This window comes from Rhinopithecus bieti, unplaced genomic scaffold, assembly GCF_001698545.2.
Source record: "Rhinopithecus bieti isolate Rb0 unplaced genomic scaffold, ASM169854v2 scaffold_3043, whole genome shotgun sequence".
NCBI lineage: Eukaryota > Metazoa > Chordata > Mammalia > Primates > Cercopithecidae > Rhinopithecus > Rhinopithecus bieti.
This window is the reverse complement of record NW_016804580.1, coordinates 1,030,676-1,058,621: the sequence shown is the minus strand read 5'-3', so window position 1 is coordinate 1,058,621 and position 27,946 is coordinate 1,030,676. Positions and strand designations below refer to the sequence as shown.

General features: G+C 38.9%; 1 protein-coding gene across 1 annotated transcript in view; it reads left to right on the top strand.

Annotated features, from left to right (window-relative positions):
* The window catches only part of CUBN (cubilin), a 331,095-nt gene that overhangs the window by 253,878 nt on the left and 49,271 nt on the right, over positions 1-27,946 (top strand). Inside the window, 4 exon segments of the mRNA XM_017869190.1 lie at positions 7,069-7,225; positions 9,003-9,152; positions 21,799-21,999; positions 24,542-24,671. Coding sequence (XP_017724679.1) covers positions 7,069-7,225; positions 9,003-9,152; positions 21,799-21,999; positions 24,542-24,671 — 638 coding nt within the window.

Sequence of the window (27,946 nt, the reverse complement as noted above, 5' to 3'; positions counted from 1 at the left end):
GCTTGTTTTGCCAAGCATCTGTGTGGGTGGGCGGAACCAGTAAAGGGACTCAGCTTCAGCAAGCAGCCCCTGCAGGAAGCCACTTAACACCTGTAAACCTGAGATTCTCTTCACCCACCCAGAGACACCAGGGCAGGTGGGGCTGCAGTCACAGAAAGGGGCCCAGTCTGGGAAGCGTCTTTGTCCCCACAGGCCAGACATGCTCCTCTTCCACCCAGAGACATTGAGGTACCCAGGGGCATTAGTAGGGGAAAATTACTATACCCTTTGTCTCCAATTGAGAAACACACAGAGCCCCTCAGGTAGCACCAGCAAAACTAGTGAGAGCCCTAGTAGCAGCATGTAAACCAAGCAGACCAAAATTCCACCACAAAGTATGTAAGGCCATGTGGTAAACATCAACAGGGTGACAGCCTGCTAAAATAAAAGATTTGAATAGGACCTAAAGTCTCCTAACATAATAAATAACATGTCCAGGATACAATCAGAAAGAAAACATTGTATTAGGAATCAAGAACATCACAACTTGAAAGAGAAAAGAATCAAGCAATGTCAACAGTGAGATAAATCAGATGTTGAAATATATGACCAGGATGTTGAAGTAGCTTCCATAAACGTGCTTCAACAATCACTGACGAGTTCTCTTGAAACAAATAGAAAATATCAGCAAAGAAATCGTGCTTGCAATAAAGAACTAAATGGCAATTATAGAATTGAAAATACAATAACATAAATCAAGAATATGCTGAATAGGCTCAAGAGTAGCGTGGGGATGAAGAGAATAGAATCGGTGAACCTGAGGATAGAGCAATGGAATTCACCCAATCTGCACAACAAAAGAAAATAGACTGAAAAAACCAACAAACTAGATCAACACAGACTTAGGGACTCATGGACAATAACAAAAGATTCAACATTCTCTCAAAGGGAGAGGAGAGAGTGTAGCTGAAAGAACAGTCAAAGAACTAGTGGCTGTAAACTTTCCCAAATTTGGCAAAAGAAACACACCTATAGGTTCAAGAAGCTGAGTGAAGCTAAACCAAGATAAACACAAAGGAATTTAAGTTCAGACCTATCTTAATTAAACTGCTGGACACTGAAGGTAAACAAAAGTCTTGAAAGCAGTCAGAGAGAATTGGAACATTACCTAGAGAGGAAGACCAGTTAGAATAAAAGCAGATTTCTCATCCGAAACCATGGAGGCCATGAGGAATTGACACTATATTCTTCAAGTGCTGAAACAAAGGAATTGTCAACCATACATTTTATATCTGGAAAACTATCTTTCAGGAGTAAAGAGGAAATAAAAGCTTCTCATATGAAGGGCAACTAAACAAAATTATTACTAGGAGACCTACCATTAAAGATGGTCAAACAGAATTTCTTCAAACAAAATGAAATTATTAAAGAATCTTAGAGCATGAGAAAACAAAAGGAATGTGGAAAAGAAAAAATACGTATACATACAATAGAATATCCTTTTCCTCATAAAGCTTGTGAATCACATTTAATAAAACAAGAGATTAGAATGCCCTCTGATACTCAATATAATGATATGGAAAAGTTGAAAGGGGATCTAAATGGAAATCACATTTCCACAAGTGGTCAGAGGTGGATGCTGGTAGACTACTATAATCACGTAGGCATGTTGTCAAACCCAGAACAACCACTACCAAAACTGTATGAAGAGATGTACAGAAAATGCTAATATCAATCAAAATGGAATCCCCAAGAAGTCAAGAAAAGAGAAATAGAGGACCAAAAGAGATAAAGTAAATAGAAAACATATAATAAAATGTAGACATAGAATTTTATATATATATATATATATATATCAGCATTTTAATTGTAAATAGTTTAGTTAGACCAGTCACAATACAGGTTATCAATCCAAAACATGACCTAAGTGATAATAAACTGATTTCAAATTCAACCACATAGGTACATGAAAAGTAAAAGGATGGAAAAGGATGTCATGCAAAGGTTAACCAAAAAAAGCAGGTGTAGATATATTTATATCTGATGAAGTAGACTTTAGAGTACAGAAAATTACAACAGAAAAAAGGAATCTTACATAATGATAAAAGGATCAATCCACCAGGAAGACATAATGATCCTAAATGTGTGTTCACCAAACAACAGAGGCACAAAATATATAAAGCAATAACCGATAGAGCTAAGAAGGGAAGTAGACAAATCTTCATTTATAGCTGAGGACTTCAGCACTCTCCTCTCAGTAACTGATAAACGACTAGACAGATAATTGACAAGGATATAGAAGAACTCTACAAAACCATCAATCAATAGGATCTGATTGACGTGTGTGTGTGTGTGTATGTGTGTATAAAATACACCACACAGCAACATCAGAATACACAATTTTTTAGGAACTCTTGTAACATTCCAAGGTAGATCATATCCTGAGACATCAAAAAACCTCAACCAAGTCAAGGAATTGAAATACAGAGTGTGTTCTTTGACTATATTAAAACTGAACTAAAAAAAAAAACAATAACAGAAAGAATATCTTGTTAAGCACGGAGCTGAGCTGGAGAGAAGTGAACTGCCAAGTGTTGGAGTAGCTAATTAAAACAACAGGCCAATATGTAAGTAACAGTCATGTCTTTCATCATTTTCTGCTGTGGTGTAAGAGGCCAAACAGGAGAAAGCTCTGTCTCCCTCAATCGTCCATTCTTTCCTGTGGGAAGTGCCTCGTAAGGGTCAGATGGATCAGTGTAGATGTAGAAATGGTCTCATTGCTAAGTAAGCCCTTAACGAATATGTGCAGGATCTGGGTGCTAAAAATAATGAAATGCTGGCATAGACTTAAATGAAAGAGACAATTATGAATTGGAAGACTCAACATAGTAAAGATGTCCCTTCTCCTCAAAATGATGGATAGGTTTATTGCAATTCCTATCAAAATTTCTCCAAAGTCTTTTGTAGACATAGACAACTTTTTCCACAACTTATATGGAAGGCACAGACCCTTCAATGGCTAAAAGAATCGTGGAAAAGAAGAATAAAATGGGAGGAAGAATTCTACCTTACTATTTACCTAGGCTTACTTATCTTAGTTACAGTGATCAAGACAATGTGGTATTGGCTGAAAACTCAGATTAAAATAGAGAACCTAGAAATACACTCACACAAACATGCTCAATTGATTTTAACAGGTGCAAAACATTCCAATGTAGGGAGAATAGTCTTTTCAACAAATGGTACTACAGCAATTGAACATCCACAGGCAAAAAATATGAATCTCAACCTAAACCTCACATTTTGTAGAAAACCTCACTCAAAATAGATGATAGACTGAAAAGTAAAATATAAAACTTTCAGAGAAAAAAATAGTAGATGTCTTCAGGACCTGGAGATAGGTAAAGAGGTCTTAGATGAAACAGCAAAAGAATGATTTGTAAGAGAAAAGAAAATGATGAATTTTACCTCATTTAAATTAAAAATCTTATGCTGTGTGAAATGTTTTCATCCAGTCTGTAGCCGGTCTGTTCATTTTCTTCACATAGGCAATGTACTACTATGTATAATATATAAAGAACTCTCAAACTCAAGAGTAAAATACAAACAATCCTATTAGAATATGGGCAAAAGACATGGACAGATATTCCACCAAAGAGACTATACAGATGATAAATACCAGAAAAGATATTCAACATCATTAACTTCTGGAGAAGTATGAATTAAAACCACATTGAGCTATCACTACACACCTATTGGAAGATCAATATTTACCAATTGCACTCTGGGCATTTATCCCAGAGAAATGAAAACTATGTTTACACAAAAACTTGTATATGAATCTATATAAATAGCACCTTTATTTGTAATAGTTGAAACCAGCACTAAGGCTTTTCAACAGGTGAATGGTTAAACAAATTGTGGTACTTGCTTACCGTGGAATGTAATTCCTGAATAAAAACAAAGTATTCATAGATTAACAGTTTGGACAAATCACTGGGGGATTATGGCAAGTGAAAAAAGGCAATCTCCAAAGGTTACATACTCTGCTGTTCCGTTTATATAATATTTTGAAATGATAGTGTTTTAGAAATGGAAAACACAGAGCCAGAGGTTAGAGAGAAGAAAATGTAGGAGTAAATTGTGTGTGGTTATAAATAACAAGAGCAACTTAAGGATTCTTGTGGTGTTGGAATTTCAGTATCTTGAATGCAGTTGTGTACAACTTGTATATAACTTACACACACACACACACACACACATGAGTTCAAGTAAAACTAGGAAATTGAGTAAGATTGGTGAGTTTTATCAATGCCAGTAACCTAGTTGTGATAGTATACTACAGTTTTGCAAGATGTCAGTGTTAGGGGAGCTCAGAAATATGTACGAGGAATTTCTCTGTATTATATCTCACAAATGTATGTGAATCTGCAATTATGTCAGTAAACATTTGTTTAAAAAATACTTGAATGATAAAATATAACCTACAACCTGACTGAATTGTATAGAACACTAAGAAAAATCAGAAAGTCTTTGACGTGATGACAATTAAGTAACATTTTGTAGGTTCAATGTAGTTTTGATGAGTCCTCTGTCATATAGCCAATGAAATGAGTTCTTGATAGGCAAGGCAGAAATGAATATTGAATAACTCTTTACCATCGTTGTCAACATTATCATCATTATCATTAAACTTATGTTCCTGGGCCAAAGGTAGAGATGTCAGATCTATAATTAATGACTTCAGAAAAGTATAAGCACTTAAGCATTCTTGGATTCCTTCATTAAAGAACTTGAGGTTCTTTATTAAGTTTCAGCCCCTCTTACTTTGCCTGTTTAGTAACGTTTGTAAAAATATAGTATATGGCCCAGGCATGGTGGCTTATGCCTGTAACCCCAGCACTTTGGGAGACCAAGGCAGGCAGATCACTTGAGTCCAGGAGTTTGAGACCAGCCTGGGCAACATGGTACAACCCCATCTCTACAAAAAAATAAAAAAACTAGCCAGGCATGGTTGCATGCACCTGTAGTCCCAGTTACTTGGGAGGCTGAGGTGGAAAGATCACCTGAGCCCAGAAGGTCGAGGCTGCAGTGAGCTGTGATCATGCCACTGCACTCCAGCCTGAGTGACAGTGAGACCGTGTCTCAAATATATATATATATGTATTGTATATATATATATTGTATATATATACACGCACACACACAGATTATCTCTTAAAAATTATGTTTATAATTTTATGAAATGTGGATAAAAAAACTGCCATATACTGTTTCCTCGGATAGTTGATTAGGGAGAAATCTAATTAGAGGTCATTAAGTAAAATTGAGGATGTGCATTTTTTTTCTGACATTTTTGTTGATCTTAGGCATTTGGCAGAATATCTGCACTTTTGTTCTCCGTAGGTCCAGCACCAGGCACCTCTCTTATCTAATAAATGGCTAATATAATTTGTCTTCAGTAGGATGACTAACAGCTGGATACCCAGTGCCTAAAAATCAATTGAAATGGTATGGCTTTAAGGAGCTGAGAATTATTAAACCAATGCTATGAATCAGTGCTATTTCACATCTCTTCCTATGGACTGATTTCCCAGTAGAAATGTTTTTAATGACTTGATGTTTTATTGCTCTGGGTGAGGCATATCCTTGAAAAAAGATGTATTTGGAATGAGTAATTCTGTATCGTTCCAATTGAAGAAAATGTTGAATAATCAAGTAAGATTAATACACACTCAATTACATCCTTGACTGAGATAATTCTCTGTTGGGAGAGAGGTTGTCCTGTGCACTATAGGATGCCTAGCGATAGTCCTGGCCCCGCCCACTAGATTCTACCCACCGCACCATAGAAAAATGCCTCCAAACCTTGCCAGAGGTCCCAAAATTGCTCCTAGTTGAGACCTCTGAACTAGGATGAGCTTCTCTGGTTAATATGTTTAATGTTTCTTTCCCCCAAGTTATGTATATTCATGTGACTCAAGATACCATGATCGCCCACCTGAACTAGGGCAAAACCTACCTGACTGACTCCTATTTTCCGAATTGTAATGTTTTCCAAAAACCAAGCTTCCTGGTGGCTCCTTGCTGTATTCAGGACAGTGGCCCGAGTCTCTAACATGCCCTGCAGCCCCCTCTGCAGCCTTCCTCACCGCTTCCCCCTTGGTTTTCTCTCTGTTCTCTGAACTAGCCATGGCCCTTCCTGACATGGGGTTCCCTCGGGGCAGGCTCACCTCCGCCAGTTAGATAAAGCCACCAATCGGATATTCTCAACAGCCTCACCGTAATGCCTTGTTTATAGCTGGAATTTTGCATGTAAATTTATGATTCTGTGATTAATGTCTCTGTTTTTCCCTGGACTGATAAGAATTGATTTGATTTGGAATTTTGGGGCTCACCATGTATTTCCCAGCAACTGTTTTTTTTGCATGAGTGTACACATTCGGTCATTCAAAGTGGCCAGACCAATTAAGTGACAGCCCAGGTCTACTTGGGAGTTGCCAACCCAATCTTTGGTGAATAGCACACACTGACTGGATGTCAGCCTTTCATCAAAATGGACCTTACAATTCCACACAGCCAAGAAGTGTTCTGATTTATTCCAGTTCGTGCTGATTATACGTATACTTGGAATTCATGCCCACTTTCTTCATGCACCACAATGTGCCTCTTGCTTGGTGGCGTTGTCCAGCTGCGACTACAATTTGCTATCTTCCCAGGAGCAGGGCTGAGTTCCACCTGGCTGCTCCGTCTCCCTCAGCACCCGGGAAGCTCGGCTAGGTCAGGGCAACCAGAAGTTAGGAGGAAACTGAACAGTGATCCGGGAAGCTGGATTTTTAAAAAATCACCACCCAGCTATGCAAAAAGGAACGCCATCGCCTTAGAGAAGTCAAGAACAGGACACGTTATTTTAAAAGCAGCTTTAGAAAAAATTATTCTCAAAAGAAAATACTGCAGATTTGTCCAAGTTTTGTTTACTCTTATGCTTAGTTCTGTATACGTGTGAGTGCCGTTATTTTGAAACTTAAGTGCATTAAAATATTTATGGGAAACCCTCGAGCATTAAAGTTCTGTGTATGTCCCTGCTAGGTGTGGGCAGGCCCTGAGGAGGTCGACAAAGCCCTGCTAGCCACCGGCTGTGGGAATGTGGCTCCGGGTCCCATCATCACACCGAGTAACACATTCACTGCCGTCTTCCAGTCTCAGGAGGCGCCAGCTCAGGGCTTCTCTGCATCCTTTGTTAGCCGTAAGTAACCCTAAGAACCAAACCCAGAGGTCTTTGAGGGGGTGTGGTTGTCACAGGCCGGCAGGGTTGGCTAAACCTGGGGGTCTAGGGGACGAGCTTGGGGGTCTAGGGGGAGGATGAGTCACTGAATCCTGAGAAGACACCTCTCTTCCAAATATCAGTGAGAACAGAACCGAATTGAGAAGTGATATAAAAGCCATGAGAGGCACTAGCCAACATCTAGAAATAAGCCTGGCACCCAGAGTGGGCTGATATTGGGCAGAAGCACAGGTGGCTAGTTAGTTAGCAAACAACCAAGTGTGGCTGGCCTGTGACACCTTGACCGCAGAATCCCCTGGGGGGCTTGAAACACATGCAGATTCCTGAGCCTCACCCCAGGCCTGTCTGAATTCAGAATTTCCATAAGCAATGTCTTGCATGCTTTTTTTTTTTTTTTTTTTTGAGACGGAGTCTCACTCTGTCACCAGGCTGCAGTGCAGTGGTGCAATCTCGGCTCACTGCAACCTCCACCTCCCGGGTTCAAGCAACTCTCCTGCCTTAGCCTCCCAAGTAGCTGGGACTACAGGCTCGCACCACCATGCCCAGCGAATTTTTTTTGTGTGTGTAATTTTAGTAGAAACAGGGTTTCACCATGTTGGCCAGGATGGTCTCGATCTCTTGACCTCGTGAACTGCCCTCCTTGGCCTCCCAAAGTGCTGGCGTGAGCCACCGTTCCTGGCCGGTCTTGCATGTTTTAACTGTCATCCAGAGGGTTTTCATGCTCAGTCAACTTTGGGAGCCAGTTTCTTTGGGACTATTCCTTCCTAATTTTGGTTAGGAAGGATGGATCTACTTTTCTAGCTACTGTACACTATTAGATTTGTGGGAAATGTAGCAGTTTTCAGTTTTCAGAGAAGCAAGGGTGGGTGTCTGTTGGCTGAGTTAAATCAAGTGTAGCCACTCATAGCAAACCACTGTTTGGGGAAACGTTTGAGAAAAGGAATTAGAGGAAATAATACAATAGACAGGTGTTTCAGCCTGAATCAGAGAGTGCTGGAAAGGAAGTACTGAAAGACAACCCCAGACTAGATCTTAGGTCTGCAGGTGGTCCACTGTGTAAATGTACATGTGTGTACTTGTGTGTGTTTTAATGTCAATTTAAAAGAATACAGATATTTTCATGCTTGATAGATCAGAGAGTGAAGTGGATTAACTAGTCAATGGTTATATGAAAACAAATCATTTTAGTGCTGAAAAGATATTTCTTTTTGTTTTGAAAACCAGGGATGCATGTAAGAATTTGATAAGAGTTGGGATTAATAAATCCAGCTAGTTTTAAAAAGCAACCATTGTTTTGGCTAGATTACAATGGTAACGAAAATAGCAGTTTTCTAATAATAAGACATTTTAAAAACATTAATTGTGTAAAGTACTAATCAAGTGCAAATCCTTTTTTATCAGCTTTATTTCTTTATCTACATGAACCATATTCGATCTTTGCTCATTTATCCTTTCTTAATACCTGATATTAAGGCAGTTGCAGTAGATTTGTGGTACTATTTCTTGGACTCAGCCCATAAAACTCTGCAGCATTTTCTAAAAATATATAATGATCTTATTATGCACATATGTATGTTTTTAAATCAGAGCTTTATTCTCTTCGTTCTTGCTTCTTCCATTTGGAATATCTCAGGGAATGATATCTCTAGAGAATTTAGGAACATGCATCTTTCCTTCACTGACAAAATAGATACATGAGAAAAAAATGGTCTGATGATGACGTTTTGTTCCCACATAGGATGCGGAAGTAATTTCACTGGCCCTTCAGGTTACATCATTTCTCCAAATTACCCAAAACAATATGACAACAACATGAATTGCACCTATGTCATAGAGGCTAATCCTCTGTCAGTGGTCCTCTTGACTTTTGTGTCTTTCCACTTAGAAGGTAAGTTTATTCTTTTAAAAAAATTACGTTTAATTGACAAGCAACAATTTTATATTTATGGCGTACAACATGTTTTGACATATGTACATGTTGTGGAGTGGCTAAATCCAGTTAATTAGCATGTCTACTCACTCATTTACCACTTTTTATGGTGAGAGCATTTAAAATCTCTCTTAGCAGTTTTTAAGTATTCAGCAAGTACTTAAGTATTTCAGGTATTCAACCTTGTTATTAGCTATCGGCACCATGTTGTACAATAGATCTCCTGAACTTATTCCTCCTGGCTGAAATTTTGTATCCTGTGACCAGCATATCCTAAATCTCCACTCCCACATACCTTCCCAACCTCTGGCAACCACCATTCTACTCTCTGCTTCTGTGAGTTCCACATTTTTAGATTCCTCATGCTAGTGAGATCATGTAATATTTGCCTTTCTGTGTGTAGCTTGTTTCACTTAGCATAATGTCCTCCAGGCTCATCCATGTTGTCACAAATGACAAGATTTCTTTCTTTTTTAACGCCGAAGAGTGTTCCATTGTGCATATCTACCACATTTTCTTTATCCATTCATTCATTGATGGACACTCAGGTCGATTCCATGTCTTGGCCGTTATGAATCATGCTGCAATGAACACGACAATACAGATAATCTCTTTGACACACTGATTTGATTTCCTTTGGATCTATGCCCAGAAGTGAACTTGCCAGATCATATGGTAGTTCTATTTTTAATGTTTTGGGAAACTGCCATGCATTTTTCCATAATGGCTGCACTAATTTACATTCCTATCAAGAGTGTATAAGGAAAAGTTCCCTTTTCTCCATATCCTTGCCAAAACTTATCTCTTGTCTTTTGATAATAGCCATGGAAGATAAGTTTATTCTTAAGTAAACTCTAACTGATTCTTCAAAATGAGTGAGGAGTAAGTAGAGGCAGAAGTCTAAAACTCACCATTTAAAGAAAGTATTGAAAATATGTTACAGAGTAGATTTAATGTAAACATGATTAAAATTTCATCCAATTTTAAAACACAAGTATTATTCTATGTATTCCATCCAGAAGTAAAAAAGTATATAATGGAACTTTAGGAACACAAGTATTGCATAAATTGCTTAAAGAAAATAAGTCTGAAACGTTTCATGTTAACATAGCTTTTAATTTATTCATTTGCGTTTAAAGTTTATACACATACACGTGCACACACACACCCACATTCATGCACACACTATTAACCAAACCAGTGAGAGAAACTGTCTTGTTGAGTCAACATAGGTGTTCAATAAATATTGAATGAGTGAGTGAATTAATAAAATTAATATAGGCTGGGCGCGGTGGCTTACATCTGTAATCCCAGCACTTTGGGAGGCTGAGGTGGGCGGATCACCTGAGGTCAGGAGTTCAAGACCAGCCTGACCAACGTGGAGAAAACCTGTCTCTATTAAAAATATAAAATTAGCCGGGCATGGTGGCACATGCCTGTAATCCCAGCTACTCAGGAGGCTGAGGCAGGAGAATTGCTTGAACCCAGGAGGCAGAGGTTGCGGTGAGCCAAGATCGTGCCATTGCACTCCAGCCTGGGCAATAAAAGCAAAACTCTGTCTCAAAAAAAAATTAATATATGTGCCCTGCTTTTATTAAATATTACCGTGGGGTGTTCTTTCTTCTGCTTCTTCTGGGTCATCTTCATCTTCTCAGTCCTCACTCATCAGTGCCTGAGTTCCTGACCACTAGCGCCCCTCTGTGTTCATTCTCCCGTTCTAGGGAACGGGCTTTTGGCAGAGGGAACAGTGGAGATGCTGATTTGGGCTGGGCTTTGACTGACAATAGACACAACTTGGTGTTTAATGGAGGCTTTGACACAGTGGAAAAGAAATCCTTTCAAATAGACGGGTAATTTCAATTACTCATAACCATATTAATTTTTTTTTACATATCAACTTTCTATTTCTAAACCACAATTTATCTGCAAATTTGTCAAGCTACCTCGGTATATTCGAAATTTCTTACTCTTGGGCCAGTCTCTCATGGCAGTGAAAAGTTACACTTTGCAAAATGTTCTATAGCATTCAACATCTGGAAAATCTATGGTTTATAAAAATGACATGTCAGAACTCATAAATGGATAAATTTAACAAAACTTTTCTCACTTAATCCTTTTTCCTCTGACCTCACTGCCTTTTCCTACTTCTCTGCAGTTGTAATTTTTGGCACATGTGTTTGCTTAAAACAATGCCAAGTATAAATCAATGTATGTCACTATAAAAACAGAATATAAAGTAAAATGGCATCTTTTCAGCATTTGCTAGCACAAAATGCCAGTACCATAAAAAGATGTCCATGATATATGAAGGCTTGAGGGAGGGCAAAATAGTTTGTATAAGATGATCCACTTTTCTTTTTAAAATAACATGTGTGTGAATAAAATCTATAAAGCTATTAAACCAGTACCTCGAGAGTTGTCACCACTGTGTGACAGATTTATTTGAGATGCTTATTTTCTTCTTTATAGCTTTTATGTTATTTTTATAATTGAGGACAATTATTTTAATAGCAGGGGAACAACATGTGGCTTGGATTTTGTCTTTGTGCTTGTTAAGTTAAATAAACAGTGCATCTCACAAGACCATATCATTCAGACTAAGAAAGGAGACTCTAGTAATTATACTGTAAAGCCACAGAAAGCACTGCTGATACCAATGGTATATGTATTATAAGAGACTCTATAGTGACCTGAGACAGCTCCCTGAGCTCAGCTGAGCAGGTGAGATAAAGGGGAGCAACCCTGGAATATTTCACTGTAGTACAGGGAAAGTGAGCACAGCATTTAGGATGGATCTTAATGACAGGTCAGCCACTTACTGCTATTCAAGTGGCTTTGTGAAAATTACTTCAGCTTCATTTCTGATACTTATATATATATATAGCACTTTGCTATATGTGTGTGTGTCTAATATATATATGTATATGTATATGTATATATGTATAATAGTAGTTCTGAAAGTCAGATAATGTTAGATTGATTTCTGCTTCCACCAATGGATTTGCCAATCCTCACCCAGTTGAAGACTGATTCTTTTCTAAAATGATATCCTTACTACAATGCTTTGTGACATTTCCAGTGTTTAAATGTTCAGCATTTTCAAACTGCTGCCTGAGTAATTTCTGGCTATAGATTCATCGAATTATGATGATTCCCCAAAAGGGTGGCATTAATCAAATTTATTTTATAATTGGGTTCTTATCCTTAACCATATCAATGCTGACATTTATTGAATACCATCACCAAGCTAGAGATTCGCTAGCTACAGTAAAAGTAACCTTTCCCTAGCCCTTCTAAAGTGAGCCTGAGGGATTCATGTGCAATATATTGTGATGAAACTGAGAATTGCTCTCAGGGAAGGTCATAGCTTTATTGAAGGAGCCTTGGCCTTTCTAGCTGCTATAGGCGCTTGGAACTATTTCTGAGAGACTCTGTTCAAATGGCTAAGCATTTCTGAGCCCAGGATCCCAGCAGAGCCAGTGTTGACTTAGGTGGTGATGAAGGTTCTAGATCTGTCGTCTTGGTGGACTATTAGCACAAAAGGTGGAATTGGCAAGGAAAAGATATGATATCCCAGGCTACAAAATACTGTGAGGAAACACACTTGTCCCTGTATGGCATCTACTAAACATTGACAACTGCTTAGGGAAGGTTTTATTATGAAGGGAAAAATACAGATTGTTGAACCACATGCTACTCTCAGGTTACAAAGGCTCAGTGACCTACTTTCCGCTTACCACAAAGTAAGTTGCTCCAAGTTTAATGTTGGTCTAAATTTCTCTAACTTTCTCATTGCTTTTACATTTCCAATGCTGGACATTCCATGAACTACAGAGTATTGATGTTTGTCCTTATTTTGGAATCTAGTATTATTAAATAAATGCTTATTTTATTTTCCCAAATATTAAACAGTCCAAAATAAACTTTTATGTTCTCGTTATTCATGTAGCCAACTAGATGCCCTCAATCTGCTAAAAAAAAAAAATAATATATATATAATATAATATATATCCAGTTTTCTTCATAGATTAGGAGCCACTTCATGCAGGCAAACTGAAGCAAGCCAGCTGCCTTCTAAACCTGATTATTCTTTCATTAAAATTTAGATAGATTAGGCCGGGCGCAGGCTGGCCTCACGCCTGTAATCCCAGCCCTTTGGGCAGGCCCGAGCGCGTGGGGGCGGGCTCATGATGGTCAGGAGCATGCAGACCATCCTGGCTAACATGGTGAAACCCCGTCTCTACTAACAAAAATACAAATAATTTGGCCGCCGGCCATGGGTGGGTGGCGCCCCTGGGTCAGTCCAGGGCTACTCAGGAGGCTGCAGCGTGGGAGCAATGCGCGCTGAACCCAGGACGGTGCCGAGCTTGCCAGTGAGCCGAGATTGCCCACCACTGCACTCCAGCCCTAGCGACTCGAGTGAGTCAGGTGAGAGAAACTCCGATGTGTGTCGCTAAATAGAGAAATAAATAAAACAAGCATACATGGAATTATGAATATAAATAATAGGTATGGATAACATTAATATTCAATCTTATATAATAGGTGAGTAATGTGTGTGAGAAATTTCAGGAATCTCATTTAGAAAAATTAATATCGTAATAATGCTCAAAGTAAACTGTAAACTCAGTTTTCTCAGATCTTGATAGGAGTATAAATAATAAGTTCATTGACAAGTATTATGATGAGAGGTTAGTAGTGGCATATAAGCTAGCCATCTCCACGATAATGTAGATGGTGATAGGTATAAAGCACCAATAAGGGACTCGAAGTGCCTTAATGACTCTACCTGCCTATATACACGTAGAGGATAGTCATGTGTCAAAACAACAAGGCCCTCATATAGAGATGTGAATATTGTCCTCGAGATTGACTCATCATAGTTTATAGTGTGGTGTGTGTCTCTCTACACATCCTCTCTCTCTCTCTTGGTTATGTATAGTTAGTGTACGCGCTCAGTATCCTTTATACCCAAGTTCTAATGGCCGTTTAAATGCATAACTTCAATGTGTGTTTTAAACTATATAGCAATAGTCAAATAAATAAAATAATTATGCTCTTTTATATGGATTTTGTTTCTTTTGTGATTTTTTTTGTCTCTCTCTCTCCGCTCTCACCATCAATGGAAAAAGACTCTAACTCATTAATCTAGTTTTGCTAGTTTGCCTCCTCTCTCTAACACTGCTCTTAAAACTAGTAGTTATTGGTGACCTTCTAACTCGCTCTTTTTTCTCATTTGTTTTCTTCTCGTAGTTGTTTTAAATGACCTTCATGATGTGTGTCGTGCATTATTATTCACATTAGTGTTTAGTGTGACTAATAAATGTGTGTCGCGTCGCTGTTTGCGTTCTTTTGAAATGTATACCTCCCTCCTAATATTATATTTTATGTCATATTGCCTAGAAGGCACTTCAGTGACCTATATGTTGTGGTGTACTTGGTTTGTCGGTGTGTGTGAAATCCTACTATTCTTGTCATTAGTTGCCTGTGTTATTTATGACTCACTCTATTTTCTATCGAATTTACCTTATATATTATTGATTGTGTTTGATACCTCTGTTGCACAATATGCGAACTTAGCCGTCCTCTTTATCTTACTTATTGTAACCACATTCCCTCATCTCCTATATGCTGATCATGCTCTCTCCTCCGTATAGAGTAGACCAGTCTAGCCAGGCTACTCAGGGTAAGTTATACTCAAGTGACTATGTCTATGACAGATCTCAGTCACCGCTGCTCCTGATTAATTTCTGTCTCGCTCCTAAGAACTCCGTGATTTTCTTTCATCTCACACATCCTCGCTCTCTCCCTCGGTGACACTCCTTCCCTCTATATTCTCTTCATTATGTCTCTCCTCATCTCTTTCTCCCCTCATCTCTATTATATCCCTCATTTTGCTCGCTGTCTACTTCCTCCTCCATTACTATATTATTATATTACTATGTCTATATTGTTTACATCCTTATCTATTATGTCGATTTTTTACCCTTATATTCTCTCTACTCCTCCTCCTATTCTTCTCACTCTTTCCTTCCTTCCTTCCTTCCTTCCTTCCTTCCTTCTTTCCTTCCCAGAGGCTTGCTCTATTGCCCAGGCTGGACTACAGTGGTACAATCTCGGCTCACTGCAACCTCTGCTTCCTGGATTCAAGCAAGTCTCATGGCTCAGCCTCCCAAGTAGCTGGGATTACAGGCATCAGCCACCATGCCCGGCTAATTGTTGTATTTTAGGCTAATTGAGGCTGGTCTCAAACTCCTGACCTCAAGTAATCTGCCTGCCTGAGCCTTCCAAAGTGTTGGGATTACAGGCGTGAGCCACTGTGCCTGGCCCCTAGAACCCATTTTTATTTTCTGAAAATACTTGACCTTATCTACAACATGAAAATATTCCAAACAAAGGGCTTTCCCTCATCTCTAGTCCTCTTTGGTATCTCTGCCCACCCCCTCTCCCGACTTTGGAGAAAAATTGTGGTCCGACTCTAAATCCCACAAGTTTATTCTATTTGTGGAATTACTCATCCTTAGTTTTCCTTCAGTTCTCTCATAGTTCTTAGAACTATGATGAAGTTTGGAATTAGACGTTGGTTAGTAATAAATTCCAGAAAAATAGAACAAAAAATTAAATTTTACTACATGGCATAGAGCCTTGCCCATTTCAAACAATGAATGTGTTTTAAAGTTTTTAGGAAGGATGGAAAATAGTCATAAAACAAATTATAGGGAATCATTTTACAGCTCAGAGATTTCAGTAGTAAATATCTATCAAGTCACTTGTTGAAGATAGAGTTAAGAATTACTGGAGCTCCCGGTCCCATGACGTGGACTCTAGTCCATGGAGAAAGTATTGTTCAATTTCAGGGTGCTTCTCTTCCTCACAAGTTCGCATATATCAGATCGAATGCCGCCTCTTGCTCATAAACTCAACTTTGATATCCATCTTGCTCCTTGAAGAACTTTTGCCAAACCTCAACTAAGTTTCCTTCTCTCCCTAGAAGACAATCACCCCAATTATGAGAGTGTTGTGTATATTTTGATTATACATGCGATTGGCTCTTCCAATAATGATGAGAAAGTGTTTAATATAATTATTTTCTGATGCATTTAGTCTGTCACCAAGCACCTTTTCACTGAAGAATCGTGCTGATATTTTTGACCTAATACAGTGATGGGATATATAGAACTTTAGAATATGATGTATGTGTGTAAAGTACTTAATGCCTAGTGACACACATATCTCATTTTCTTGAATATTACTTTATTCGTGTTAATTTTTGATATTTTCTTAGACTTTAGCTAATTTTACCGACTTCTAATACTATGTACGTGTTTGATTTCTTTTGGACAAAATTTGAAAGGGCATAACATCCTACCTTAAAGAAATGACTACTAGAAAGGATACAAGAATGTTTTAATCCATGAAATAAGTTGCCAGATATTATAACTTTTATATTTTACTGAATCAGGCTTTGAGAAGGAGCAGACTGTCTTACATAATTGGTTTAGTTAGTTGATATTCTATTGTCATCTACAAAAAATCTAAAATCCCTTCTCAACTTCCTCTGCATTTCCCCAACAAACTTCCTTGTTGTTCAATATAGGCATTTAATAAATTGTTAATGAGTTTTGATTATGTCTCGTACCACTGCCATTTCATGAATGAACTTTCTGTATTTCAACTAGTTCCTTTAATCAACTATTTGTCAACATAATCGAGTATAAGTGACACTTTACTTTGTGTTTCACAGCCTTTTCACTGTTTTCTAAGGCAACTGCCACTGTGATCAACTATATCATTAGCCCAACAACTGAACAACTAACTCTTTAATACTTAAAGAACACATGCATAGCAGCCTATTTGATCAAATGTGGGACCAAGATTTCAATCCAGCATCAGCAGTTTTTCCCTACATTCTGTGATTTTGGTTTTATAACTTGATATATTGTTGCTAAAGATATTTCTATAACTAATGCACAATTGTTTTATTCTCAAACTCATCTACTTTAAATTTTTTTTAGTTCCAGTGGAGCTTTTGATGTCTTAAAGACAAATACTAAGATTGTAACTAAGGTACATAATTTGGCAATATTCAAGCCATTAATCTGAGTTTAATTTATTTCTTTTTTGTCCTCTTTTTCCAACATCATATTGCTTCTAATTACATGAAAAGGCCATTGAAATTCAGTCTTTCATGCTTTCAACTTGTAGATTTATGCCCAATTAGACATATTTCTATTCCAGCATTTTCAAAATAAGGGAATTCTTTGAGGTTAATTTAAAAATGTATATCTTGAATTGATACCTCAAGATTTCTGCAGGCTGAATAAAAACTTAGCTAAGGAGCCGAATGTATTCTTAAAATGATTTAAGAATGTGTGGTAACTCTTTAATGCACCGATATACTTTTAAAAAGTATTTGTCAAGATTCTTTGAGTGGCAAATTATCTTCAAGTTAGCTTAGATACAAAGTAGGGTTTGTAAGAAAGATATTGGGTGTTTTCATCTCATCAAAGGAAGGGCTTCTAGAACAAAGGAAACCAGGGACAAGAATCTGTCAGCATGCTCTCTCTTCCCCACTCTTTTCGCTGCTTTCCGCACAATAACTTCTTTTTCCCTTATGGCAGCCTGGCTTCCTTAATGTATCAGGAAACATGGCTGCAGACATTTTTTAAGTTTAGTATCTTTGGCTCCTACCATAGACTCTTATTCTGTTGCAGTTTGAACACATCTGATTGGCCTGTATTGGGTCTCATGCCATGCCTTGCCATTGATTGACTGGAATTATCAGTCAATCAGTCAACCGTGGTCAGGATGGTGGGGTTGTATAAACAATAGCAACAGTGACTCTAATCACAAAAATATCCACCATATTCATTAGGAGGTTTTACGTCACAATTAACAGGAAACTTGATTCAACCTGGTTTAAACGCAAAGGAGCAATTCATTGGTTTTTAATTCTGGAAGGTTTTAAAGTTGGGTGTGCCGCAAATCTCTTAATTCAGCATTTTAATTATGTCATCAAATATTCGACTGTTTCTATTTTTACTTTGTGCTGCTTCAGTGTGAGCCTCACCGTGAGGCTGGCTCCTCTCATTGCTGTAGGGTTGCTGCTCTCACAGTGGGTACTCCTCATCCACATCAGAAAGAGAGATGGCTTCTATCCTGTGGTATGCTAGAGTTGGCGTGCACCACCTTGCAAGAGTCAATTTTGCTCATCTATTCCTGTTCTGCATTTAATGACTTCTTGTTAATAGCTTGAAATTAGCTATCATGGGAGTGTTTATACGATGGAAATTGGCAAATGCCACAAATCTCTCGGAGAGTTGGTTGTTGTATTTACCAGCATACTACTGCCTGTATTCCAACTTCCAAATGTCAAACAAGGCTGTTGAAATTCACCTTTACTGAATTGGATTAGGCCACAAGTCCACCTTTGAACCAAGGTCTATGGCCAGGGGACTTGAAATTATAAAGTAAGTGTTCATAATGATTTTGTCAGCATGCTCTTATAGGAAGAGTAATCTAACAGCAAACAGCAAACAGGATGTCTGATTTCAGAGTCCACTGTGCCATAGTATGTGCTTACATAGAATAATGTAATTTTGGTCATTCCCAATGGGGAATTTGTAAGTAGGTAAATTTTGTGTGTTGGGGTGATGTGGATCATTAGACATATGTTCAAGTTAGCATCTCCATGAAATAAAATTATTTTGTTTTCGTGGTTTGTAAATGAAAATGGGAAAATATTTCACATCGTTAATCATCAGAGCAATTAAAATTAAATATCACAATGAAGTTTCGTTTCACATGCACCAGAATGGCTAAAATTAAAAAGACTGGCAATGTCAAATGTTGGCATCCCTGCAAGGCACTGGAAGTCCTACACATCCCTGGTGAGAATGTATACTGATGTAACTACTATGAGATATAGTTTGGCAGTTTCGTATAAAATTAAATACAAACCTAATTTGGGGGCCAATAATTTCACTCCCAGTTATATACCCAAAAGAATTGAAAGCACCATGTGCCCACACAAAATCTCACACATGAATGTTCATAGCAGCATTATCCATCATAGCCAAAAGGTGGAAACAAACCTAATGTCTGTCAACTGATGAACAGATAAACAAAATGTGGTATCGCTATAAAAGGAATATATTCAGCCATAAAGAGGAATGACGTACTGACACGTGCTACAACATGGATGGACCTCAAAACATTACATTAAGTAAAAGAAGCCATGAGATATAGTTTGGCAGTTTCGTATAAAATTAAATACAAACCTAATTTGGGGGCCAATAATTTCACTCCCAGTTATATACCCAAAAGAATTGAAAGCACCATGTGCCCACACAAAATCTCACACATGAATGTTCATAGCAGCATTATCCATCATAGCCAAAAGGTGGAAACAAACCTAATGTCTGTCAACTGATGAACAGATAAACAAAATGTGGTATCGCTATAAAAAGGAATATATTCAGCCATAAAGAGGAATGACGTACTGACACGTGCTACAACATGGATGGACCTCAAAAACATTACATTAAGTAAAAGAAGCCAGGCCGGGCGCGGTGGCTCACGCCTGTAATCCCAGCACTTTGGGAGGCCGAGACGGGCGGATCACGAGGTCAGGAGATCTAGACCATCCTGGCTAACACGGTGAAACCCCATCTCTACTAAAAATACAAAAACTAGCCGGGCGAGGTGGCGGGCGCCTGTAGTCCCAGCTACGAGGGAGGCTGAGGCAGGAGAATGGCGTAAACCCAGGAGGCGGAGCTTGCAGTGAGCTGAGATCCGGCCACTGCACTCCAGTCCGGGCGACAGAGCCAGACTCCGCCTCAAAAAAAAAAAAAAGAAAAGAAAAAAAAAAGAAGCCAGCCACATATTGAATGATTTTATTCATGTGAAATGTCCAGAATAGACAAATCCATAGAGGCAGAAAGTAGTTTAGTAATTGCTCAGGGCAGGAGACCATATACAGGAAGGATGATACTGGAGTGATTGATAATGGGCATCACATTTTCCTATGGGCAATGAAAACGTAGAATTGGGAAGAACATCAGATGCCAAAAATGCTGTGGGAGAGTAAGCCGGCAACACCGATCTAGGGGTCATTTGATAACCTGAAAAATAATCTTACCTTAGTGCCAGTATCTAACTTCTAAAACTTATTCTGATGAAATAATGAAAAACTTCCTCAAATATTTATGTACAGGAATGTTTTTTTCAACAATATTTTTATTTTCAGAAATGTGGAGAATATGGAATTTCAAGCAATAGGGGATTGATGGAACATGGGATGGCACATCTATATGTTGGAATTTGATATAGGCATTAATATGTTGGCACAAAAGTTATCGCGGTTTTTTTCCATTCCTTTCATAATAATATAATGTTTTATTTTATTTTATTTGAGATGGAGTCTTGCTCTGTCGCCCAGGCTGGAGTTAAATGACGCGATCTCAGCTCGCTGTAACCTCTGCCTCCCAAGTTCAAGTGATTCTCCTGCCTCAGCCTCCTGAGTAGCTGGGACTACAGGCGCACACCACCACAGCTAACTAATTTTTGTATTTTTAGTAGAGACAGGGTTTTGCCATGTTGCCCAGGCTGGCCTCAAATTCCTGACCTCAGGTGATCCGCCCGCCTTGGTGTCCCAAAGTGCTGGGATTATGGGTGTGAGCCACCATGCCTGGTCCTAATATAATGTTTTAGAAGAATATTTAATCACAAACAAATGCATGATGGATGTAATTTCATATTGATACCAATTAGGCTACAATATGGGTGTCATTTCATATTAATACAAATTAGGTATGATCCAGTTAATATTTTAACAGTATGTGTTCACCTACAAAAACCACTGGATGTGTTGTGGTGGACAAATGTCTCTTTAATTTCTTGTTTATTTTGTTTTATATTTTTCTTTGGTGGATGGTAGGCTGGAGCATATATTTGCATTATAATTAGCAAACAAAACAGTAATATATATTTTATAGTCCTTAAACTCTTATGCTAATAGTGTTTGTGTGAACATCTAAAACGGTTGTTCAATAAACAGTAAGGAGTTTCTAATGATAACTCCATGGTAGGAGTTCCTTATCTGGACATAAGCTTGGAGCAAGTTTCCTTAGTAGCAGCGCTATTGACATGTTGGGCTAGGTAGGTTTTTGTAGGTCCCAGAGGGTCCTGGGTGTAGGGGCTGCCCCGTGTATAGCAGCATCTTCAGGAGCATCCCTGGTCTCTACTCCAATCTATAGTGTAACAGCAAAAATGCCTTCAGATAGTGCCAGCTGTTCTTGGGGAGGCAACACGGTCCCCAGTTTACAGTCACTGAATTAAAGGAACCATATCTAAAGAAAGGAAATTCTGAATTGTTTCAAAGTGGAATGTGTCTATCGTGAAGTTCTACCTGTTTTCTCATACCTGTGCTTGTTTTGTAGTTAAACATCATTTCAACAGGAAACTAAGTTAAATATCTCTTGTTTCTCATTTTAATTTTTATAGCAATTGCATGAATCATCATCACATTTTTGTTTTTACGTTTATGGCATTAATTGTTTGTGTTGGTTCTGATCATAATGTGGTTGTTTCATGCCTTGTCCAGCTCGTTCCGCTGTGACAGGAAGCTGCGTCAATGATGGCGTGCACATTATCAGAGGTTACAGCCTCACATCCACCCCATTTGCTACTGTGTGTGGGAATGAGATGCCAGCTCCCCTCACCGTCGCTGGGCCAGTTCTGCTTAACTTCTACTCCAATGAGCAAATCACAGACTTTGGATTCAAGTTTTCCTATAGGATAATCTGTGAGTAGCCATAATGACAGAGTTTGGAATTTTCTTCTTTCCTGAGTAATTTATACAAGGAGTTTTCACAATGATTCATACAGCACCAACTTGAAGATTCAGAGAATTTAAGAGAAAAAAATTGTCAGTGAGGTTCATGGTAAAAAAAAAAATACACATTTTTTCTTTTTTTTTTTTTGAGACGGAGTCTTGCTCTGTCACCCAGGCTGGAGTGCAGTGGCCGGATCTCAGCTCACTGCAAGCTCCGCCTCCCGGGTTTACGCCATTCTCCTGCCTCAGCCTCCCGACACATTTTTTCTTAAAAAGAAGAGGACCTTTTTCATGAACTTTGGCTAGAACTACTCTGAAAATCAAATGAAGAATTGGCCTTTGTTTTGTAATTTAAGTTAAATAAATACTACTGCTATTTTTTTGTTTTTCATCCCTTATACAAAGTTACCTGTTAGTCCAAATTGTCCAGATGTCTGTTTTATTTCCCCAAGTCATTGTGCTGATACAATAATTAATATTTTATATATTTAGAAGAAATATAAGGGAATGTCTTTACAATCTGATAGGAAAGAATTTTTTAAAACACTATGCAAAAAGCACAAGCCCTAAAGGAAAAGATTGACATATTAAACTATGCTATAATTTACAACTTCTCTGTATCAAAGGCAAAGAGAAAAGAGGAGCAACGGACTGGACAGAGGCATTTGTTGCTACCCAGAACACTCTAAGGTTGCATTTCCCGATCTTGAATAGTCTTTTCCCCTCCTGCCTGATTAGTTTGCTGACAATATTTATATACTATCTAATGGACATCTCAGCTGCAGTCAAACTGGCACATAAATCTTGTAACATCTGTCTTGGGTCTGTTTCATCTTTGCTCCACCAAACCCACTGCTAAAGGTAGAAAGCTAAATAGTTTCCCTTGGAATAAATTACTGTTCCCATCCACAGAGAAGACTAAAAACATGTATTTACTTCTGAAAAGGGCCTCCATAATTTGTTCACATTAGCTGCTATCTGCATCCTGACTCCCACAGTTTGTAAAGTATGATTACATATGGCCGTGTAGTTCTGTTGGCTCAAGCAGAATAGAACCGCGCAATTAACATTTCCTCTCCCATCGTCTTGTTGAATAAAGAGAAGGATTGATTTGTTTTATTCTTTTGGCACAACTGCTGCTTTGGAGAGGTAAACTCCTGCTTTATTTTCTTCTTCTCTCTAATCCTTCATTTTCCTACGAGGAGGTAGTCAAGATTCAATATATTCTAGTATAAGAGTCCCACTTAAAGAGTGTCATTCATATTAAGACTTCAGATGCTGATATTGTGCAAAGATGGGAGTTATTTAGGTCTTAATAAACTTCCAGAGACCACATAATTGTGTATAAAGTGAAAAGGAGTGATTGCTACCCATATCTGACATGTAGTTCACTTACAGATGGACCCGGGGGTTGGAACACACAAGTACTTACAGGCACATAGAGAAGACTGCTCCCTGCAAGGTGGGCTCAGCTGAGGCAAAAGCAGTAAAGAAATAAAGAGCCTGACATGGCAGCCACACTTTGTTCCTTATTTCTGAGGATGTAAAGTGGAACGTGTCCATTGATAGTGTAGAAACCATGGAAATACTTCACAATGCGTTAACCCCATTATAATTTTAGAATCATAAAACAAGTATACATAGATGGGTCTTTCCATTGCAGTGAGATTGATCATCCGGAGGTACAATCTGATCCTCATATGTAAACCCAAGCAAAAATAATCATTTTATATTGTAGATAAGAGGGCTTTATTACATTTTTATGTCTGTTGTTTTATTGACTAATGGGTCTAGCTCAAGGCTCTGAGCTGTTAATTGCTGGAATCCTGGAGAGGAATGGGCCTGGCCTCCTCCTGCTTGTTGAGGATTGAGGATCAGTGATATTAATACAAACTGGGGCAAGTTTAGTCCTTACCAGTCTCAGAACTGACTGCAAATCCACCAGACTGCAGAGCTGTGCATTTGAGCCCACAGAAGGAACTAAACTGGAAAGTTCCAAAAAGATTTCCAGTACTTTACGTTATAATATTCTATCCCTGACAGAAGAGACATGGATCTCTACAATTTCAGATTTCCAGATCACAATCTTTCCTAGATCTATATGCCCAGAACATCATTCTGGTTGCCTTTTCCATACTTCATTACTGCTGTCATCCCTCTCTCAACCTGTCAATGAAATACAGGGAAGGGATAGTGACACTCCAACAGGTGAAATGTTCCTTCTTGTCATTTTCACTCTGGCCATTAATTTGACTCAGACTGATTCCTTTCCAAGATGTGCCTTTAAATATTCTTCCCTGTTTCCACCCTCTTGCTGTCTTTCATTTTCCTTCCTAGTGGAAAAATCAGAAATATGTGTAAACACAATGAAGGGAGATATAAGTCACTTTAAGAAAAATAATTATTACCTCTCTTACAGAAAAATGTACAGTAGTATAGAATCTCTTAAAATCATTTTTCCATGCTGGAACTAATCATTGTTCTCTTTATATTCCCTTGTCTTCTGTTGCAGCCTGTGGTGGTGTGTTCAATTTCTCTTCTGGAATCATCACGAGTCCTTCCTATTCGTACACAGACTACCTAAACGATATGCACTGTCTGTATACCATCACCGTTAGTGACGACAAAGTGATCGAGCTCAAGTACGTAAGACAAATTGGGTTTCTTAAGAAAATCCTCTCAGCATTATTTGTAGAAGAGCCATTCCTTTATTGGTGGAGAGCACTGATTCTCATCGGCAGTCTGAAGGGAAATCTACACGGAGGAGTGAGGTTCCTACATGATAGTTCAACCTGGCAAATGACAGTCCCCTTCCCCACACAAGCCAGTAGTAACTAAGGGCAAAAGACAAGCACTTGCCAGTTAAAACAGCCGTGGTAGTTTCCCAACACTTGTGAAGGAGCGTCCTAAAATGGATTGTCAAAGTGTAATACGCCCATCTTGAAATCAAAGGAGAGAGGAAGGGCAAGAGAAAGCGGTTGCCATTGCTGGGTAATTATTATACACAAGGAACTTTGATTTGCACTTGCCATAATTGTCTCATTGTATTCTTAAAACAGTCATATGAGGTATATATAGATTCTAGATTGGGAATTGTGTAGATTATTCCCATTTCACTAATGAGGAAACTGAGGCTCAGAAGGATCACATCGCTTTCCAAAAGTAACACACACATAAAGAGTCAAAATGTGTATTCATGCCAGTCTTCCTCCAAACACCACGTCCTCAGTGTTTCCCAATACTATCTCTCAAAGGATACATTTTCTTTTCTTTTTTTTAATTTTTTTTTCTGAGACAGGGTCTCACTTTCTCACTCAGGCTGGAGTGCAGTGGTGCAATCTTGGCTCACTGCAACCTTTGCCTCCCAGGTTCAAGAGATTCTCCTACCTCAGTCTCCCGAGTAGCTGGGATTACAGGCAGGCACCACCATGCCCTACTCATTTTTGTATTTCTGGTAGTGACAGGTTTCACCATGTTAGTCAGGCTGGTCTCGAACTCCTGACCTCAAGTGATCCACCGCCTTGGCCTCCCAAAGTGCTGGGATTATAGGCGTGAGCCACCGCACCCGGCCTCAAAGGATACATTTTCTAACTACTTAAGAAATCTATTTTTATTTCTGTGTCAGAACATCTCAAAACTGATGCTCTGAGAGATGGCTTGTGTCATTGATCACTTTTCTCCCCAGTCTTACCTATTCCCAACAAGACTGATGAAGGCGATGCAACCTCCCATTCTCTGGAATGATAAAGTTCAAGACTGTTTTTACCTGACAGCCTATTTCAGTGATATACGTACGGCATGTGGTGGGAAACTGAACGGTAATATAGTTTATGGTCATATAGGACTTTCCATATAGAAGCCTGATGAGCTAAGACCACACCTACCTACCTACCTACCTACCTCCCCTCTATTGGTCTGTGATCACTTTCCACCCTAAAGATTCTGTACTGGCCGGGCGCGGTGGCTCAAGCCTGTAATCCCAGCACTTTGGGAGGCCGAGACGGGCGGATCACGAGGTCAGGAGATCAAGACCATCCTGGCTAATACGGTGAAACCCCGTCTCTACTAAAAAATACAAAAAACTAGCCGGGCGACGAGGCGGGTGCCTGTAGTCCCAGCTACTCGGGAGGCTGAGACAGGAGAATGGCGTGAACCCGGGAGGCGGAGCTTGCAGTGAGCTGAGAGCCGGCCACTGCACTCCAGCCTGGGCGGCAGAGCAAGACTCCGTCTCAAAAAAAAAAAAAAAAAAAAAAAAGATTCTGTACTCCCTGCAGTTTACTTCCAGAGGCCTCATGTATCAGTTGGCTCTCAAACTGAAAGATATCTCTCATCAAGCCTGGTTTGGTCCCTGTATCAGGCAGTAACTATGCTATAAGCTGGGCCTCAAAGAAAACTGCAGCTCTTACCTGGACTATTTGTAGGAAAACAGAGTGTTCTTTAGGTCCTGGGGACAAAAGAACAGAAACTGTCAGATGGCCAGGAGCAGGAGGCCTATGAAGTACGCCTGCCCAGGTGTGGAAGTGTAAGGGGGAGCCATTTGCTACTGTGACTCACTATTTGTTTTTTATATGTGTAGGATTATTGCCTTGTTCTGTTCAGGTGGCTTTAACAAAGTACCATGAACTGGGTGGCTTATAAACAACCAAAGGCTGCAAAAGTCCAAGATCAAGGCAGATTCGTTGTCTGGTGAGCTCCTGTTTTCTGGCTCATAGAAGGCACCTTCTTGCTGTATCTTCATGAGCTGGAAGGGCCTCTTTTATAAAACACTAATCCCATTTGTGAGGGGTCCTCCTCCATGACCTAATCACCTCCCATAGGCCCCACCTCCTAATACGATTAGCTTAGGGAACATATGAATTTAGGGGAACACAAGCATTCCGACCATGGTATACACACCACCTCATAGAGGTGGTGTGTTATATATATTCTCTCTCTCTCTCTCCATACACACACACACACACACACATACACACACATATATAGTCTAAATTTTTTTTTCAGTTTTCAGTCTGGATCCTGGAGCTCACCATAATCAAGTTTGCATCTGCATGTTTATTTTATTTTATTTTACTTATTTATTTGAGACAAGTTCTCACTCTGTCACCCAGGCTGGAGTGCAGTGGCATGATCTCACCTCACTGCAACCTCCACCTCCTGGGTTCAAGCAATTCTCTCACCTTAGCCTCTCGAGTAGCTGGGACTACAGGTGTGTGCCACCAGCCTGGGCAATTTTTTTTTTTGCATATGTATATATTTTTTTATTTGGTAGAGATGAAGTTTTGCCATATTGGCCAGGCTGGTCTTGAATTCCTGACCCCAAGTGATCCACCTGCCTCAACCTCCCAAAGTGCTGGGATTACAGGTGTGAGCTGCCGCACCCAGTCTACATCTGCAGGTTTAGAAAATTATTTATTGTGCACTAAGAGCCTACATTCTATGAAACAGATAAGATTCTAGATGTGGTAGAAGATACAGACCTTAATACAACGTAAATCCTTCTACCAAGGCTCTCAAAAGATTCTGGCTACACAAGTTTTTCTGTTAATGGGCTTTTTCAGATGTCTTCTGTGCTCTCCTGGGAAAATGATGTAAAATAAAAAGCCAAAGCAGATTTAAGTCCTCTTAGAAACTCAGATTTTATCTTTCTTTGTGGATTCTTATTGTGGAAAATAAATGTGTTGTCTGTAGAGAATGAAAATGAATGCAGTGTTGTTGAAAATTATCTAGCTGTTGTTCTTCCCTGATCTTTTACAATAACATTAAATGTTATATGTGGTAAAAGAAAATCAATACATTTTTCATCTTGTTTCTCATCATCAATCTGAAAACCTTCAACCAACCAAAACCTTTTAGGAAAAAAAAATTAAGTTTTTTTTTCTCAAGGCTGTTAAAAGGAAGCGTTTATTATATATTTTAT